Source organism: Benincasa hispida, chromosome 12, assembly GCF_027475165.1.
Source record: "Benincasa hispida cultivar pf3 chromosome 12, pf3_genome.v1.1, whole genome shotgun sequence".
Taxonomy (NCBI): domain Eukaryota; kingdom Viridiplantae; phylum Streptophyta; class Magnoliopsida; order Cucurbitales; family Cucurbitaceae; genus Benincasa; species Benincasa hispida.
Window position 1 is genome coordinate 49,936,048 of NC_143489.1, and position 21,327 is coordinate 49,957,374.

The 21,327-nt window shown below is 34.2% G+C and overlaps 1 protein-coding gene across 1 annotated transcript; it reads left to right on the forward strand.

Moving 5' to 3' along the window:
* The first annotated feature begins 15,687 nt into the window (after positions 1–15,687).
* Positions 15,688–20,776, forward strand: LOC120068507 (12-oxophytodienoate reductase 3-like). The gene is made up of 5 exons (XM_039020299.2): positions 15,688–15,970; positions 16,078–16,218; positions 17,526–17,656; positions 18,491–18,673; positions 19,926–20,776. The coding sequence occupies exons 1-5, from the start codon at positions 15,891–15,893 to the stop codon at positions 20,585–20,587; spliced, it is 1,197 nt and encodes a 398-aa protein (XP_038876227.1). The 5' UTR covers positions 15,688–15,890; the 3' UTR covers positions 20,588–20,776.
* The last annotated feature ends 551 nt before the right edge of the window (positions 20,777–21,327 follow it).

The window sequence follows — 21,327 nt, forward strand, 5'->3', positions numbered from 1 at the left end:
AAACCTGATCCACCTTTATGTCTCCACATAAAGTTCAAGTACTCATCCAATAGTCAAGAGACTTTTAGGTTTATTGGATTTCTATCAAGCAATAAATCTATTCAATAACACCTTTATTGAATTTTCAGAATAAGTTCCATTGTTTACAAACCACGAGTTTTAGGACATAAAACCCAACACTAATGAGATTAGATACCTAAGTTTAATGTTTTGAATCATTTTAATAGGATTAAATTTATTGGAATAAAAGATTAAATTTCTATTAAATCTATCTATAAGAGACCTTTTGTCTAAGGCGGGTTCTGTCTAGGTTGGGCTACTTAAGCTGACGGAAACGAAACGCGCTACCTGGGAACCTACCTGGAAAGGTGAATTAGATAGATTTGCTACAAGCATGCAATAGGTTATCAAAGACTTCGTTAAAGAGTTTAATGAATGATGATCAAAAGTTGTTCAACTTTCCAAAGTAAGAGTTACTTTTGGGCAAACTTAAAAAGTCACTTAGTTAAAATCCTTAGCCGTGTTTTTTCTAAGTAAACTAAATCCTAGGTTATAAAATACTTAGTTGGAGGAAAAGATATATATGATATGTCAATGCCACTCACGTTTCTCCCTTAATGTTCACACCGTGAGATTCATGCTTGGCCTCGTGGTGCCCTGGGAGAATCCCCCTTCGAATTGTGTTTGGATGAGTCAATATTAAGGTGGACAAAGAGAGTATTTATAGTAAGTGGGTGAAGGATGTTTGTCAATATGTCCTGCGGTTCCCTTCATTGGTTTGCACTATGAGATCTTCTTGCACGGTCTCGTGGCGCCCAAGGAGCGTCCCCCTTCGGATGGTTTTTGTCCGGTTGGTCAATATCAAGGTGAACTCAAGAAATGGATAAGGTCGCTTTAGTTTTTGTCCTAATCGGATTTTTTCCCTTTGGATTGGTTGCTTGGGGCAGAACTCTAGGATATAAAATGAAGGGTCACACTTATGGGAAATTGTTAAGCAAATTAATGATTTCTTGATCAAATGAATGATGGCTAGTTGTTTTAGGAACAAGAGTTGTTTTGCTATTAATGAGTGGTTGAGAATGTCTCAATTCAGAGGAAGGATAAATTAACTACCCTTCGGTGGCTTTTGTCCTAAACCACTGAAGCGCCATTAAAAAACTAGATGTGACACGAGGTTTATTTAGATTTTGCTAAACCATATTAGATTTTGTTTTAAAGAGTATTTTCTAAAATCTCATGTAGAACAATGTGTTTATTTTTTCCAGCAACATGTATGATTTTCCATTAATTGCCTCTTTTACTTTGACTAATTACATACATTGGAAAGAGTCTCTTAAAACATATTTCCTGGTAAACAACCTCGAATTTGTCATGGTTGAGGAGTGTCCTCAAATCCTAACCCTTGATGCAACGCAAAATGTTCGTAATGCATATAAGGTGTGGATGAAGGCTAACTAGTTGGCTTGAATTCACATTTTGGCTAGCATACCTGATGCATTGGCCAAAACGGTTGAGAATATGATCATTGCATAAGAGATCATAGACTCATTGCACAAATTGTTTGAACGTCAGTTCTTACTTTTTGAGCAAAAAGGTATGGATGACAAAGAAACCAATAGTGTCAATTCTCAAAATAAACTCTGATCTTTCTTGAATGTCAAGGGACTAAAAGAGAAAGTAAGTGTTGCTAACTCTGGTGAAGTTCATCGACGAGAATTGTTCTCTGAAATGGAACTTAGAGCTTATTTAGGTTCTGATACTGATGCCATTACTCTTAAAAAGAGGAAGAAGTTTAAAGATAGTAAATGTGATTTATTTGTCTAGAAGACGTGTTTAGTAGAGAATGATGATTCGGTCTGGATATTTGATTCAGATGCTACTAATCACGTCAGTTCTTCCTACCAAGGATTTAGTTCTTGGAAAACGTTGGAACATAGAAAGATGACTCTTCGAGTAGGTACTAGTGAGGTTGTTTCAGCTGTTGTTGTAGGCAGACTTAAGTTATTTTTGGACAAGAAACGTTATCTGTTACTAGACAATGTTTTTGTAGTTCCTCATATCAAGAGCAATTGTCTGATTGAACAAGGTTATACCATCTTCTTTTCTGAGAGTAAAGTGTTTATTTTCAAGAATGGTATAGAGATTGGTTTTGGTTCAATGGAAAATAATTTGTATGTACTAAGGCCGCTAGTCATAAAAGCCTTGCTTAATACTGAAATGTTCAGAACAGCGACAACTGCAAAAAGACCAAAGATTTCTCCTAAGGAAAACACCCATCTTTGGCATCTAAGGTTAGGTCACATCAACCTCAATAGGATTGAGAAGTTGGTGAAATGTGGACTTCTAAAACTCCTTGTTGGTATGTGAATTATGCTTTGAAGGCAAGATGACCAAACGACCTTTTACTAGAAAAGGTTATAGAGCCAAGGAAACCTTGGAGCTTATACATTCAGACCTCTGTGGTCCGATGAGTGTTAGAGCTCGAGATGAGTATGAATATTTCATCTCTTTCATAGATGATTATTCAAGATATGGGTATTTATACCTAATGCAACATAAATCTGACGCTTTTGACAAGTTCAAGGAGTATAAGGCTGAAGTTGAAAACTTGTTAGGTAAGAAGATAAAAACACTACGATCTGATCGTGGTGGAGAGTATATGAACCTCGAATTCCAGAATTATATGATAGAACATGGAATCACGTACCAAGTCTCGGCCCCAAGTACACCTCAGCAGAATGGTGTATCAGAAAGGAGAAACAAACCCTGTTGGACATGGTTTGGTCTATGATGAGTTATGGCTCATCTTCTAGACTCGTTTTGGGAATTTGCAATGGAGACTGCATGTTACGTTCCCTCGAAAAGTGTTTCTTAAACACCTTTTGAGCTGTAGAGAGGCCACAAAGGTAGTTTACACCACTTCATGATTTGGGAATGTCTAGCCACGTGCTTGTGGTTAACCCTAAAAAGCTGGAATCGCGTTAAAAAATTTGACTCTTTGTAGGCTACCCCAAAGAAACTAGGGGTGGATAATTTTGAATGGTAATCTTGAGGAGACCATCTACATGGCTCAACTAGAGGGGTTCATTGTTCCAGATCAAGAGCAAAGAGTTTTCATGCTTAATAGGTCCATTTATGGACTGAAACAAGCATCTAGATCGTGGAACATTAGATTTGATAGTGCAATCAAATCGTTTGGCTTTGATCAAAACATTGACGAGCCTTTTGTTTACAAGAAAATAATCAACAACTCAATAGCTTTCCTGATGCTGTATGTGGATGATATCCTACTCATTGGGAATGATGTAGGTTTTCTTACTGATATTAAAAAGTGGCTAGCCATCCAATTCCAAATGAAAGATTTGGGAGAGGCACAGTATATTCTAGGGATTCAGATCATTTGGGATCATAAGAATAAAAGGTTGGCCTTGTCTCAGGCATCATACATTGACCAAATGTTGATCAGGTACAGAATACAGAATTCCAAGAGGGGTTTATTACTCTTCAGGCATGGAATTGTTTTGTCTAAGGAACTGTGTCCTAAGACACCTCAAGAGGTTGAGGAAATGAGACAGATTCTCTATGCTTCAGCTATTGGAAGCCGAATACGTAGCCGCTTGTGAAGCTGCTAAAGAGGTTGTTGGGTTAAGAAGTTCCTTACTGATTTGGAAGTTGTTCCAAATATGTCTTTGCCGACCACTCTCTATTTTGATAACAACAGGGTTGTGGAAAATTCAAAGGAACCTCGGAGTCATTGTAGAGGCAAGCATATTGAACGGAAATATCATTTGATCAAGGAGATTGTGCATCACGGTGATGTGATAGTCACATAGATTACATCGGAGCACAACGTTGTTGATCCATTTACAAAGGCTCTCATGGCTAAAGTGTTCGAGGGTCATCTGGAGAGTCTGGGTCTACGGGACATACGGCACCTTGTCTAGGGCTAGTGGGAGATGATACTGGGGTATAGAGTATGCCCTAATTTATTGTATATTATACTATTTTATGTATTCTACATTAGTCTCCCGAGGATTTAGGACAAGTGGGAGATTGTTGGGATTGGTGTTCTAATTCTCCCGGAGTCTCGTAGTTTGTTTGTACACATTGTTAATAATAAAATGAGTGTTATTTTATTTGCATTTACTCATATCCAATAAACTAAGATCCATTGTTATTTCATGTAAACTTAAGCATGTATGTGAGACATATAGTGGATCATGCCTTAAGTAATAACCTAAATGGTCTGTAGTATAAAGATAAAGGAGGGATACCTTATCCTGGTGACACTACGGATATGACCCGCTTTGTAGATAGTTACAAGTGTTGTAACATGCTACAAATGGTCTGATCCTGACCATTCATGTGGAGACATGCGAGCGAGGATGTCCTATACAAAGAGTTTGTATAAGACCGAACCACGAGATGATTTGTCTCTTTATATAACGTCATTGATAATTGAGACTTATATTTCACTAAAATGGCCATAGGTGATATGACCTTAATCTTGAGTGTTTTGGAACTTCTGCCTAGGAGAGCGGTTCTTTGATTAGCATGGGTGAGAGTGGCCAGATTGCCAACTCAACAAGCCTTCATTTTTGGGGATTTGTCTGATTTGGGAGCTGGGAACTTAGTTACACAAGATGAAATTTACTCCTTCCCCGAAGCAGGGGTAAGTAGATAAATTGCTCCCTTAAGGGCTAATTCCAGGTCTTGAACATAGTGGCTACATCCTCTCCTTGGAAGAGAAGACTCAATCATAGTAGAACTATGACTAATTGTTCATTAGAGGAATCAGTGGTACTTAAAGAGTTAGATGTAACTACAGGGGAAAAACGGAAAAATGGCTCAATTGTACTTACGAGTGATTTGTGAAGGGTTATTGCACTGTTGATTAGTTAATATGAACATAGAAATATATCTATAGTGAGAAGGGTGCAACTGTCAGTCTTTAGTGGAGTGCTCGATAGTTAACGGATGGTGGATCTCGTGAATAAAGAGTTTAGTCAGTTATTCACGTACTGTTGGAGCTTTAAGCTACAACTCTATAAGGTCCCCTTAGTAGCTCAATGGGTTCAAGTTGAGAATCAGATTATGGGTTAGTTTGAAGTGTTTAAATTAACAAGAGGAAATTCAATTATATGTGATATAATTGGTGTGATGTATGAGATACATTATTTGGAGGATATGATATAAATATGATTTATATCAAGTACCATAAAATAGAAAAAGAACTATGGTTTATATGATGAAATATTAAAACTATAGGTTATAAATATAATATAATAAGTTGGTTATCATATTTATTTATAATATATTAATTATATGATAATTAATTTTTTTTCTCTAATAACTGATTGAGTGGGAGGTTATTGGAAGTTTTATGGTAACCATGAGATAAAAGGAAAATATTTTTCTAAATTTAAGAGTTGCTTCATTCGGCAAATACTCACGGGAAAAGGTTATCAAGTAAAATTGTTTCACTAAGCGATAGCTGTTGAGAGACTAAACAATCGTGTAGAGTTAACTATGCGATAGTTACTTAGCTAATCGTTGCTACATGATCGAGTAGAAAAGTCTATGTTATAGGCTTGTGTTTACTAAACGATCGAGTACATCGTCTATGCGATGCGATAGACAGTATCATATCTCCCACTTACTCAATCGTCTAGTCGATCGCATACCTTCTCTCTTCCTTAAGCCAAGATCATACAGAGCCCACAACTCCTAGATTCTCACACCGAGAATACCAAGGTAACACTTGTGGTAGTGTCTTTACTCAGTTCGTGAATCGAGTTAGACTCGATTGGGTTTGAGGAGCATTCAGACGAACGTTGTGTTTGTGTATGTGTTGTGTGTTGTTCATTGCATATTAATGAGATAAATATATAAGGGGAATGGTTTGAATTGTTCAAATCAATTGCATATTAATGAGATAAATATAATATGGTTTATTATAGATGTGATCTATAATTAAGAGAGAAAAATATTTGAATAAGATTCAGGTATTAAAGAGATGTATACATATAAATATGTGATAGTTATATGTTGTTAATTCTATATTAAATATGTTTTAATATAGTCGTTTAATTGATTAATTAATGGTTACTTAATTAATTAATTAATTTTTGAGAAGTATAGATAAATAAACATGTGTTATTAATTAATTAATTAATTAATTAATTGTATTAAATTGGATTTAATATATATGGTTATTTAATTATTGGACTAATTAATTAAATAAAATTTATTTAATTAAATTAGAACTAAAGTAGGAATATGAAAGACTGGGAGAAGGGGGTCACCCCTCATCCCTATAAATAGGTCTTCATGGCCCATGTTTATGACATAATTGAATTGGAAATTCTGAATCCTAGTCTCCTACTACTTCTCTCAAAATCTCTCTTCTTTTCTCTACTCATTCTTCCTTTTCCAAGTCTTGAAGACCATACACCCAATTCTTAGGATCCTAGAGAATAACAAGATTTCACTTATGGTGGTGTCCCTTGATCATTAAAGAGACGTTTCAGAGAAGATGTGGAGGGAATTGTGAAGAATTTTGAAATCTACAAAGGTAAGGTTTAGCTCTTCCCTCTTTTCTTGTCTTAAATGCATGGTAATCTTGATTGTTTATCCATTATGTTATTATTTTTATACCGTATTTTGTTTATGTAAGATCAAAAACAAAATTGTAAGGTGATCACATGCTTCCGGCTGGGATTCGATCTCTTTAGTGGAGAGGGCATAAAGGTAGTTTACCTCATTTTAGAATTTGAGGATGTCCTGCACACGTGTTGGTAAAAAACCCAAAGAAGTTGAAACGTCGTTCAAAATTGTGTCTATTTGTAGGATACCCAAAGAGATGAAAGGTGTTTGTTTTATGATTCTCAAGATAATAAAGTATTTGTGTCGACAAATGCTACATTCTTAGAGGAAGACCACATGAGAGGTCATCAACCTTGCATTAAACTAGTATTGAATGAAAATTCCAAGGAAACTACAGATAAACCAACAAAAGTTGTTGATCAGGCTGGTCCTTCGACAAGAGTTGTTGATGAAACTGGTGATTCTGGTCAATCACATCCTTCTCAAGAGCTGAGAATGCCTCGATGTAGTGGGAGGGTTGTCCATTAGCCCCAACATTACATGAGTTTAACAGAAACTCAAATCGTCATACCCGGTAACAGCATTGAGGATCCATTGACCTATGGACAGGAAATGAATGATGTAGCCCGAGACCAGTGGATCAAAGCCATGAACCTCGAAATATAACCTATGTATTTCAATTCGGTCCGGAAACTTTTAGATCAACCAGATAAGGTAAAACCTATTAGTTGTAAATGGATCTACAAAAGGAAAAGAGACCGAGCCGGCAAGGTACAAACCTTTAAAGAAGTGATAAAGGGTTATACCTAAAAAGGAGGGTGGACTATGAAGAAACATTCTCCCTTGTTGCCATGGTGAAGTTGAGTAGAATATTATTGTCCACTGCCACATTTTATGATTATGAAATTTGGCAAATGGATGTCAAGACAACCTTTCTAAATGACAATCTTGAAGAGAATATTTATATGGCTCAACCAGAAGGGTTTATTGAATAGGATCAAAAGTAAAAGGTTTGCAATCTTAAACAACCCATGTGTGGGTTAAAACAAGCATCTAGATCCTGTAATATAATATTTGACATTGCAATAAAATCTTATGGCTTTGAATAGAATATTGACAAACCTTGTGTCTACAAAAAAAATTGTCAAAACCACTATAGCCTTCCTAGTGCTATATGTAGATGATATCCTACTCATTGGGAATGATGTAGAATTCCTAACTGACGGTAAGCAATGGCTACCAACCCAATTCCAAATGAAAGATTGGGGAGAGGCTTAATATGTTCTTGGAATCCAAATCATTTGGAATCGCAAGAACAAAACGTTAGCCCTGTCTCGAGCATTCTATATAGACAAGATGTTATTTAGATATAAGATTCAAAATTCCAAGAGGGTTTTATTATCTTTCAGTCATGAAACTCATCTATTGAAGAAACATTATCTTAAGACACCTCAAAAAGTTGAGGATATAAGATGTATTCCCTATGCATCAATAGTTGGTAGTCTGATGTATGCCATGTTGTGTACATGACTTAATATATGCTATGCAGTGGAAGTAGTCAGCATGTATCATTCCCATCCAGGATATGATCATTGGACTGTCGTTAAAAATATCCTCAAGTATCTTAGGAGAACGAGGGACTATGTGCTCGTGTATGGTGCTAAGGATCTAATCCTTACAAGATACATTAACTCTGATTTTCAAACCGATTTAAGAAAATCTACGTCGGGATCAGTGTTCACTTTAAACGGAGGAGCAGTTGTTTGAAGGAGTATAAAGCAAGGTCGTATTACTGACTCCACCATGGAGGCTAAGTACATAGTTGCATGTGAAGCGGTGAAGGAGGCTATATGGCTTAAAAAGTTCTTAACAAATTTGGAAGTGATTCCAAATATGCATCTACCTATCACCCTATATTGTGATAAAAGTGGCGCAGTTGCAGATTCTAAAGAACCCAGAAGTCATCGTAGAAAGTATATTGAACGAAAATATCATCTCATCAGGGAGATTGTGCAACGAGGAGACATAATCGTGAAACTGATAGCCTCGGAGCAAAACATCGATGATTCGTTTACAAAGACCCTCACGGCTAAAGTGTTTTAAGGGTCATCTAGTGAGTCTAAGACTACGAGTTATGTAAATCTAGGGCAAGCAGAGGAAGTCATGTGTATATGATCCTAGTTTATTATATTTATGTTTTTCTCTCATGCTCAACATGATATGTAAATAACCTCACTAGAGTTGTGGTCCAAGTGGAAGTTTGTTGAGTTTAATGTCCTAAAACTCGTTGTTTGTAAATAATAAAAAAAATTATTTTACATTAAAGTTAGTATTGAGGTTTATTTAGTAAAGATGTTATTGAATATGTGAATTACACTTAAAAACCCTAAATCCAATAAACTAAGTGTTGGGGTTGATGCCCTAAAGTCTCGTGTTCTGTAGTTTGTAAATAGTTTGTACGAATGCTTGTGTTGTATTATATATGATATTTACTTCACATCTTGATTTTGCTCAGTTGTATGTTTTATTTGCTTCACCACAAACCAATAAACATAAAATCCTTGTTTATCTGTACGTAAATTAAGCATATATGTGGTGACATACAAGTGGATCATGTCTTAAGTGATAACTAAAATGATCTGTAGTATATGGATATAGGAGGGAAACCTTATCCTGGAAACACTACGGATGCGGCCCCCTTTATGGAATGGTCACAAGTGTTGTGACTTGTTAAAGATGGTCTGATCCTGATCATTCGTGTAGTGAACATGCGAGCGGGGGCATCCTATACAAAAAGTTTGTATAAGACCTGACCACGAAGTGTTAACGTCTCGTTATATAACACCGTTCATGACAGAGACTTCACTTCACTAGGATGACCATAGGTAACATGACCTCAATCTTGAGTGAGTTGGGAACTCCTGCCATTGAGGGCAGTCCTTTGATTTGTATGCGTGTGAGTGGCCAAGTTGCCGATTCAAACCTACCATTTTAGGGATTCGTCTTATTTGGGAGTTGGGAACTCAGCTACACAAGATGGAATTCACTCCTTCCTCGAAGCATGGGCAAGTAGATAGATAGCTCCCTTAAGGGCTGATTCCAAGGCTTGAATGATGTGGCGCCACACACCTTCTCTTGGCCTGAGAGGTGTTCACACATAGTTGGACTATGTTGTATTGTTCATTAGAGGAATCAGTGGTACTTAAGGAGTGAGATGTAACTACAGGGGCATAACGGTTAATTGGCTCAGCTGTACTTACAAGCATTTGTGAAGGATCTTCATACTCATGATTGGTTATATCCGATGAACACAGAAATATATCTGTGGTAAGAAAAGTTCAGCTGTTGGTCTTTAGTGGAATGCCTAGCAGTTAACGGATGGTGGATCTCGTGGATAAAGAGTTTAGTCAGCTATTCACGTACCCTTGGAGCTTCGAGCCATAGGTCCATTAGGTCCCCTAGATAGCTTGGATAAAGTCGAGAATCAATGTTTGGGCCAGTTTGAAATGTTCAAATTAATAAGAGTGAGTTCGATTATATATGATATAATTGAATTGGTTAATTATATATGATATAATTTGCTAAATGTATGAGATACATTATTTTGAAGGAAATTAGATATAAATATGATTTATATCAAGTGGATGAGAAATTACATATTCATTTATTATTAATTTGGTTAGTTATGAGATAATTGGCCGACATATTCTCCTCAATCGTGTGTTAGTGGGAGCATTCGTGTTCGGTTATGGTAACTGAAGAATAAAATGAAAATTTGTTTCATTTTACAAAAAGTTCGAAAATTCCCAATCGGTGTGGAAACGTAAACGATCGTCTAGCTTGAGAGCCTATACGATAGCGTCTCATCTTCTAAACAATCGCACACCGGCATCTAAACAATCATTCCCATTTCCCTAAATGATCACTTAGCTTTCTTAAACTAGATGTGGAGACATAAAAGTGGATCAAGTTCGAGTAATAGCCAAAACGGTCTATAGTATAAGGATAAGGTTGGGTACCTTATCTTGGGGACACTATAGATGACGTTCACTTTGTATTTAATACAAACGATGTCATCGTAAATCATTCATATGAAGACATGCGAATGGAGGTGTCTTATGCAATGAGTTTGCATAAGACCGGACCGTGAAATAGTCATTTTTAACTTATAACATCGTTTACTGTTAAGACTGACTATATTAATACGATGACCTACGTAACTCGATCTTAATCTTGAGTTAACTATGAACTCATGTTTAATCGGGATTATCCTTTAATCTACATAGGTAAAAGTGATCCGAGTTCGTCCACTCAATAAGCCTCCTATTTTAAGGATAAGATCGGGTAGATAGCTGGAGACATAGTCCTACAAGATTGGGTAGATTCTAAGGATAATAGATAGGTTGTTCTCTTAAGTGTTGACTTTGGGTCTCGAAAAAGGGGCCCCACCCTCTCATTGGCCCGAGAGGGACTCGGTTTCGTTGTTAGACCACAAACCAATTGTTCATTATGAAGGAATTCTTATACAAGAGTACCTCTAAGCGGAATCGAATCGTTCCAAAACACTGTGACAGAATTACTGCATATACATTCAAATAAAATAGATATGCATTATACTACAAATTACCGACATGCTTTCAAACTAGAACAAGAGAGCAAGAAAGACGTACTAGTTGAAGAACCTTTCTTCACCGAAAACTCGTTCTCTCGAAACGAACTATTGCTCTCGCTCTTTCTGGAACATCCAAGCAATCCTTCACAAAAACTCTAGTCGTCTACTCATGAACGGCCTCCACACGAACAGAAGAAAAATGGGGATGACACCACCACTTAGAATCCTCGGTATTCTCAGTGTGAGAATCCAAAGAGTGAGCTCTGTAAGAATTTGGTAGAGGGCGGGATGATATGAAGATCGTATATAACGACCAAGCAAGTGGGAGAAGGGTAGGGTCTCTCGTATAGACAATGCTTGATCGTTTAAAAGAAGTACACAATCATGTAGTAAATAGGCTGCGATCATATAAACGATCATTTAGAAAAAACTTAGGCGATCATTTAGAAAGAGTCGCGCGTGTATACGATCATGTAGCAACGATGAGCTATTGTGTAGTCTCTGATTTGCAAAGTGATAAACTGGATACACTTTACTTAAGCGAATTACGCAATCTCTTGAAAAATGAAAACAATTTTCATTTTATTCTTCAGTTACGAAAACTGAATAAAACTTCACACTATCACATGGTTACGGAGAAAATGGCGGGCACAATTATCCCATAATTGTCCAATTAAAAATAACAAATATAATCATATTATATTTATTAACCTATAATTTAATATCACATATAAATCATAGTGTTTTCTCCTCCAGAAGATATAAATCATATTTATATCCATTTTCCTCCAAATTAATATATCTCATACATAAAATCAATCATATCAAATATATAACCAGTTCAATCATATCATATATAACCGAACTCCCTCTTGTCAATTTGAACATTTCAAACTGACCCAAAAATTGATTCTCAACTTGAATCCATTGAGCTACCAAGGAGACCTTATGAACCTATGACTTGAAGCTTCAACGGTACGTGAATAGCTGACTAAACTCTTTAGCCACGAGATCCAATCCGTTAACTACCAGGCATTCCACTAAAGACCGACAGCTGAACCCTTCACAGATGCTCGTAAGTACAGTTTGGCCAATTTACCGTTTTTCCCCTGTAGTTACATCTAACTTCTTAAGTACCACTGATCCCTCTAATGAATAATACAACATAGTCCTATTATGTGTGGACCCCTCTCGGGCCATGAGAAGGTGTGTGGCGCCACATCGTTCAAGCCCTGGGATCATCCCTTTAAGGGAGCAATCTATCTACTTACCCCTGCTTCAGAGGAGTGAATTCCATCTTATGTAGCTGAGATCCCAGCTCCTAAATCAAACAAATCCTCAAAGTGGTAGGTTTGAGTCGGCGATCAGGCCACTCACACCCATGCAAATTAAATGATCGTCCTCAAAGGCAGGAGTTCCCAACTCACTTAGAATTATGGTCATGTTACCTATGGTCATCCTAGTGAAGTGAAGTCTCTGTCATGAGCGGCGTTATATAACGAGATGCTAATACTTTGTGGTCAAGTCTTATACAAACTCTTTGTATAGGACGTCCCCGCTCGCATGTCCTCACATGAATGATCAGGATCAAACCATCTGTAGCAAGTCACAACACTTGTAACTATTCTACAAATCAAGCCGCATCCGTAGCATTACCAGGATAAGGTTTCCCTCTTATATCCATATACTACAGACCATTTTGGTTATCACTTAAGACATGATCCACTTGTATGTCTCCATATACATGTTTAAGTTACATAATGACAACCAGGGATTTTAGTTTATTAGTTTGTGCTAAAGCAAATAAAACATCCAATGTACAAAGACAATAAGTGAAGAAAATATCATATATTATACATCACAGGCGTTTGTTCAAAATTGTGTTTACAAACTATAGGACACGAGAGTTTAGGGCATCATCCCCAACACATTAAAGGATTAGTGGACTTAAGGAATAATATATAATTACAGGGTGAAGCTGAAACTTTTTCTCAAAGTTTATAACTCCAACTCTTTCAAAATTTTATTTTTCCTTTAAATTCATCACAAATTTGGATCCCACAATCTGTTCAAAGGTCGGATAATAGCGGAAAAGACTCTAACAGTGATCCACGAAGTGGTCGTGGTAAAAAAAAAAATCAATGGATCGTTTCAATTTTGAACTACATCAAGTTTTTCTCTTAAAACTCTGTTTTTCCAGTTTTGAACTAGCATGTTTAATCTTTAAAATTAATGTAATTAAAGTACTTAAGATTCTAATTGCTTCCACTTGCATGTTCCTAACTCTAACAAGAGGGACAAACGAATCCTTCGCCTCACGTTTGCTGAAATTTGCTCTCTCTTCTTTGCACTCCCAAATTCTCACAACATGTTTTGTTGAATGGTTTCAATGTAGATAAATCTGGAAGAATCTTTCCAAATTTGATCAACATTGAGAAAAAATATTGCTTTCAAATTGTTGTTCACCGTTAATTTCAGATCTCAATCATGTTCGTGTTGTGGAAGATCTACTGTCTTGAAAATAAAATTCAACACTACCTCAATGCTAAATCACATATGCCGGTTGTTCCCAAGGTTAACACAACTTCCAAGCTCAAGTGTATACTCGCTGGGAAAAAGAATGGAATCGTTGGAAATTATGCTCAGACCACATAAAGGAGTAAAGAAGAGAGAGGATCAATTTTCTCATATCGTTTTCCCAATAACTTAGAGTCTTTTAAAGAAAAGATAAGATTTGTTTTTAAAATAATAAAAAAAAAGTCATTTCAAAATTAATTTCAAAACTGTTTTTGACTTATTTGAGATTAATTCTTGAAATTAATCACAAACAATTAATTCTTTGAATTAATTTTAAATGATAATAAAATCTTTTTTTCATTTTCTTCGTTTACTATATTAGTCATTCCCAACAAAAGAGTCATCTATAAACTCAAAATATTGTCTCGTGTTTCCAAAATGTTTCAATTGAAATCTTCATTTTCTAAGCTTTTAAAATTATTAAAGTAAAAATGTAAATGAATTTTAGGCTCTATATGAGCAAACTTATAGCATGGACAGCACACACATGTCTTAAAGATAGACTTATTTTTCAGTAGTACAATTTAATTTGAGGCAAAAATCCCTTTTAACTTTTAAAAATTTCTTACTCATTTCGTTGACTTTTACATCAAAATGCACATGGAAATTTCACACTCATTAATATTAACTTTCTTACTCTTTAACTATCATTTTTTCTTAGCTTCATATTAAGGTATATGTTTCATATTTATTAAATACACACGAGAAACTTTTTAAATTGATTTTGTATACGAAACTCTGTTCGGTGTTCATGAATAAAAGTTTAAAGTAAAGAATACAATATTTATAAGCGTTCAAAATAAGAATTAAGGGACAGTTGCAAATATATCAATAAAGCCTGAAGTGTAAGTAGATATAGCACGATGTAAAAGAGTTTACATATATAAAAAAATTTAGATTTAACTTTCGTAGTCTATCAATAATAGACCATATTGCTAGTCAGAGTCTATCAACGATAGATTTTATCACAGATAGACTTTGCTATATTTACAATTTTTTTAAAATATTGCTAACTCTAAAAGTGCTATCTAATGCTATTAACTAAACATTAATACACTTCACCAAGTTTGTAGTAAAATGGATGGTTTACTAAAGGGTTGTTTTTAAATATAAAATAATAAATCAAAATATTTACAAAACATGACAAAATTTTAGAACTATCAATGATAGACGCTGATAGCTTCTATAAGTATCTAGCAGTGATAGAAGTTTACCTGTGTCGATCATTGGTAATTCGAAAAATTTGCTATATTTTGTAAATATTTTCAACAGTTTTACCATTTGAAATAATTTTTTTTTTACTAAAACTAATTACATTTTCTTAATACGATAAAAGAAAAAAAAAATTATAATATTTTTAATATATATTTACTGAATTTTTCTTTTGAAAAATATACATCAAATTATACTCAAATTATATCATTTAAATTTATGACCAATAATAATAATTGTGTCGTTCAAAAAATATCTAAATGAATATAACTCAACTGACATAAAACTTATATATACTATCAACCTCAATTTTTTTTATTACATCAATTATAAGGATGAGGAATCCAACCTCTAATCTCTAGATTAGAAGACCATATCAATTATTATTGAAATAAACTCACTCCCTACCTGCCTTCCTTTATAAGTATGAATTTCATAGATTTGCAAAATGAAAAAAAAAAATATATATATATTGGTAAATTATTTTGGAGAAAAGAAAAAAGAATGAAATACACGTGGAATTAAAATACGCGTGGGAAACCAAAGCCACCAAGCCGTCCATTTAACAATGCAATAAACACGTGACCATATTCATAATTAACATAGTTTTCAAACCCTAACTTTGACTGGGACCCACCAGCCTACACAATCAAGATCCATCCAACGGCGAGTAATCACTCACACAGCTCCTTACTCTAAATGCGGATGCACCGGATCGGTATCTCCTTCGCCGACCAGTCGCAAGCATTTCAATTCAATTACAATTCCTTCATCAAAATTTCCCCTTTCCACTCACTCAAAACGCCTTCTATAAAAAAGGGATCTCGAATTAACCTCCTGAATCTCGTTACCGTCGGCGAAATCTGATCGGAACTCATCGCAGATGGCTGAAACTCCGGATGGAAATGGAAGCGCCACTCTTTTCTCTCCGTTCAGGATGGGGAAATTCGATCTCTCTCACAGGTTTCTTCAATTTTAGCCCTAATTTTGGTCTAACAATCTCGGAGAGAGAGTTTGATTGTTTGTTATGGTTAATTTGAATGATTGTTGATATGGTGACCGATTTGCAGGGTGGTTCTGGCTCCGATGACGAGATGTAGAGCTTTAGATGGAATTCCGGGGCCGGCCCTGGCCGAATATTACTCTCAGAGGTCTACCGACGGTGGATTTCTGATCAGCGAAGGGACTTCCATCTCCGCTACCGCCGCTGGGTAACTTTCGAAATTTTTTATTCCTCTTAGGGGCATTCTGGTAAATTAAGTATGGAAGTAACTAGTATAGCAAAGTGGTGGGGTTGATTGGTTGAGTTAGTGATCTTTGGGTCCCACAGCTTTGCTGCTGACGTGGATAGTGGTCACTAATAATTGGGGAGTGGGTTATTTTGGTAATTTAATCATCTCATTTGATATAAGGGAGCGTAAAGCAGCATAGGTGGGTCAACTTGGAAAAAAAACTATATGTACATACTACTTCCATTTAGCATTTAACATCTCTAATATATTATTTTTCTCAAGTACATAATGAAGACAATATGAAATTTGTTTAATATTTTTGTAGTACTAAATTTTTTTCGTTGATTTTGGAGAGTTTTGTAACTTGGGTTAGGGTGAATGATCGAATATCATATTTTAAAAAGGAAACAAAATTTAATAATTATAAAATTGAGAAATTAATCTTTAAGATAGTAATTGATGTGTTATGTACTAAATCATATACTAAAATTGAACAAATATTCATACTTTTTTTTTCTTCTATGGAACTAATTTGAATATTATATTTACTTGAATTTTGGATTAAATATTATTATTTGTATTATAATATGTTCAAAATAATACCATTTATTTTTAATAATTCAATATTGTGAATTTTGGAAATGAATATATATTTTTAAAATTTTGTGTGTTTACTTATTAAAATTCTTTTTTAAAATATATAAATATTGATATTAAAGATAATGTGTTGTTCTTCGTTATAAGAAATTTTATCCTAAAATAAAATATTATAATTGACACATGGAGAAAATAAAAGCGAGAGAGTTTTATTAAAATAGTATTAATCGCATGAATTTTAAAATCTACATCACACTAGTATTGTTTTTGTTGTTTTTAATGGATCATTACATGAGGATTTTTTTTTTCTATATTACCAATTTCTACATTCTAATATGATATAAATATCATGAAGTTTTCATTTGAAATACAAAACAATCTATACTTAGAATAATACTTTTCACTCTTTAATTTTGCTGAGAAAATTTATTTAAGTTAGATTTCATTCTTCAATTTTAGTTTTAAGGTGGTAAATTTTTGGTGATCTGATGATTCTAAAAATCACTTTTTTAATCAAATATTAATGACATGAAACTCGCTTATGACTAACCAAAATCTCAATATATGGTGAGTTATTCAGTGAAATTAGTTGAGATGTACCTGAGTCGGTCTAGACAATTTCTACAAAATTACTTATAATTTGATTTACTTGTTAAAATCTCATGTCTCTGATAAACTGAACTTGGCAGATTTCCCCATGTTCCTGGAATTTACACTGAAGAACAGGTGCAAGCATGGAAACCAGTGGTAGATGCTGTTCATGCCAAAGGCAGCATTATTTTCTGTCAACTCTGGCATGTCGGTCGAGCTTCACACCAAGGTACGAACTATGATTCGGCAGGGATACGTTTATCAAATTATATTATATATCATTTTTGTACGTGTTCGAAATTTTAAGGTTAAATACTATTTTAGTCCTTGTAGTTTAGAATTTCTTCAATTTTAGTTTTTATACTTTCAAATGTCTAATTTTTGTCATTGTACTTCTAGTAAATCTTAAATTTAGTTCTTCAATGTTGTTCTTTTTCTAAATTGATTAAATAAGAATAATAATTTTTATTAAAAAAAATACAATATACGAAATGTTTTCAAAATATATAGTGAAAATGCTAATAACAAATAAAAAGTAATAAAAAATTCACAATAAACTAGTAGTAAAGATTAAATTTAAGATTTCTTGAAAACACAGGAACTAAAATTGAAAAAATTCCAAAGTATAGGGATCAATTTGATAATTTAACCATATTTTAAAGTCAATAAGTTCTTGTATTTATATGCTTAAACAACGAGTTTGACGCATTTAGCTTTCAAAATTTATTTATATAACTTATATTGGAGACTAACGCACTAACTAAACTAGAGTGTGTATAGTTTAACTGTTCTAATGTTTAATTTGAAAATAAATCATTTTGGAAAAATTATAGTGTTTGGCAACATTCATAATAGTTTTTAAAACACATTGAATGTGTATGTTAAATAGTTTTTATCAAAAAAAAATTAAATAAAAATGAATTTTTCAAAAAACACTTTTCTTTAGTAAATCCAAATAGACCCCAACTCCATGAGCACATATCAAAAGTGTCGTTCTTAGCCATCAGTTTCTTATCTCCTTCCTGATCTTCTCTAATTCTGATGATTCTGAATAAACTTACAGTTTATCAACCTGGTGGGATGCCACCAATTTCATCCACAAGCAAACCCATATCGAAGAGGTGGAGAATCCTGCTTCCAGATGGCTCCTATGGCACATATCCAAGCCCACGAGCACTTGGTACTTACGAGATTGAGGCCGTGGTCGAGCAGTATCGACACGCTGCCTTGAATGCCATTCGAGCAGGTACTTTGCTTATCAACACTATTTTCACTTGTAATTTTCTGCTCATTCAGACAAATATTGATTTCACATTCAACAACATTCTTTCAACATTCTTTCCTAAATCTCATGTTAGAAAATAGTAGTGTTTTGGAAAATGTATGTTATTCAAAAATTAAGAAGTCGCTGTGTGATAATCATTTGGTTTTTTGTTTTTTATTTTTTTAAAAATTAAGTTTCTAAACACTACTTCTAGTTAAGAGTTTCTTCATTGGTTATCTGGATGTTTTCAGAATCCAAGTCAAGTTTTGGAAACTAAAAACAAGTTCTTAAGGTTTTGTTTGATAACCTTTTTGTTTTTTATTTTTGGTTCATTGAAAATTGAGTCTATTTCCTCTCAATTTCTCATAATGGATTACATTTTTCTTAAATAAAAGAGTTGGGTTCTTAGTCAAAATCTAAAAAACAAAAATAAGTTTTTAAAAACTTTTTTTTTAACTTGGCTTTGTTTTTTAAAATAATGATAAAGAGTAGATGACAAAGCAAGAAATTTAGAGGTAAAAAGATGTTTGTATGTTTAATTTTCAAAAACTAACTATAAAACATCAAATTGTTACCGTAGTGCCTTAACTATTTTGTTATTGGTTTTTGGTTTTTGAAAATTAAATCTATAGACACTACTTCCACTTTCAAATTTCTTTCTTTATTATCTACTTTTTACCAATGGTTTAAAAAATCGAGCCAAATTTTAAAAACTAAAAAAGTAGCTTTTAAAAACTTGTTTTTGTTTTTGGAATTTGGCTAAAAATTTAACCATTGTACTTAAATATGCAAATAATTGTAAGAAATTGAGAGAATATATGCTTAATTTTGAAAAACTAAAATCCAGAAAACGAATTGGTGTTTATAGGTTTAATTTTAAAAAATTAAACACACAAAACCGAATGATTACCAAATGATTTCTAAGTTTGTTTTTATTTTTTTAGAATTTGGCTATGAATTCAAATGTTTTCTCAAGAACGATAACAACCATGGTAAGGAAATCATAAAAGAAAACAGATATAACTTTCAAAAAAGAGAGAAAAAAAAAAAAAACTAATAGTAAGTAATTGAATCTTGAATAAATTTATTGTCAATACATTTGTTTTTTATGGGAAGAAAAAAGATTTGCAAGTTGGAAATCTGCTAATTACCAATATGAAAAAAAAAATAATGCAATTAACAATCTTGAAATAAATTTCGATGATTAATTTGATGTTTGTGTTATGACGAACAGGCTTTGATGGGATTGAGATCCATTCAGCCCATGGCTACCTCCTTGACCAATTCTTAAAAGATGGTATAAATGATAGAACCGACGCATACGGTGGATCTCTCACAAACCGGTCTCGGTTCTTATTGAAGGTAGTTCAAGCGGTAGTTTCCGCCATTGGATCGTATCGAGTTGGTGTTAGAATTTCTCCTGCCATCGACCACCTCGACGCAATGGATTCCAATCCTCTCAAGCTCGGACTACACGTCGTCGATCAACTCAACAAACTCCAACAAGAAGTTGGTGGAAAGCTAAGTTATCTCCATGTAACTCAGCCACGGTACACAGCCTATGGCCAGACAGAGTCGGGCAGGCCGGGAAGCGAAGACGAGGAAGCTGAGTTTATGAGGAGTTTGAGGAGAGCTTATCAAGGAACATTCATTTGCAGCGGTGGGTTCACTCGGAAATTAGGAATGGAAGCGATCGAGAACGGAGACGCCGACTTGGTGTCGTATGGTAGGCTTTTCATTGCCAACCCTGACTTGGCTTTGAGATTTAAGCTCAATGCACCATTGAACAAGTATGTTAGGAAGACTTTCTATACACAAGATCCTGTTGTTGGCTATACAGATTATCCATTTCTTAACAGATCAAGTGGTGAAAATAAGCCTCTTTCTCGCCTTTGATTGGTCTGTTTTGAGCATAATATTGCTTGAGGTTCTTATATTTTAGTGTAACTTTTCAGTGATTTGAAGTATTATCATGATCTTGAAAGAGTTGAGGATATACCAAGTTGGGTAATGCCTAATTGTATTTATAATCACAATAATTGTATTGGTTTTACTAATTATATAAAATAGTTTTCTAATTTGATATGTCATAAGAAAATGGATGTATGGAAGTTTTGCTATGTATATATATATATATATATAGGTTAAAATACCATTTTGGTCTCTATATGTAACGAATCAAGTTTAGGAGGGGGACATGAATGAATCGAGTCATATCTGAATGAGAGGGATCCTATGGACATAAAAGAATGGTTAAGAAAGACTTAAAGAACTTAAAGTCACTACGTATACCAAGAATGTGATTTTTCACTTTTATTGGCTCAATTATAGGAACTCCAAAGTAAAATGTGCTTAATTTGGAACAATCCTATGTTGAGTGACCTCTTGAAAATTTTCCTAGGATGTATGTGATTGAAGACAAAACATGTTGAAAGTATTTGTGTTAGTTAGTGGGGACAACTTTCACTTCTAGAAGTATTCAAGACAAGTAAGAATGACCTAACTAGATGACATGAAAATGCTGGGGTCACTAGTTGTCGTATCTAGATTCCAATCCTTGTTCGAATCCTGGGCTTGGGGCTTTACACTTTACTTTGAAGTATGTTTAATTTTAGTTATTGTATTTCAAGTGTCTA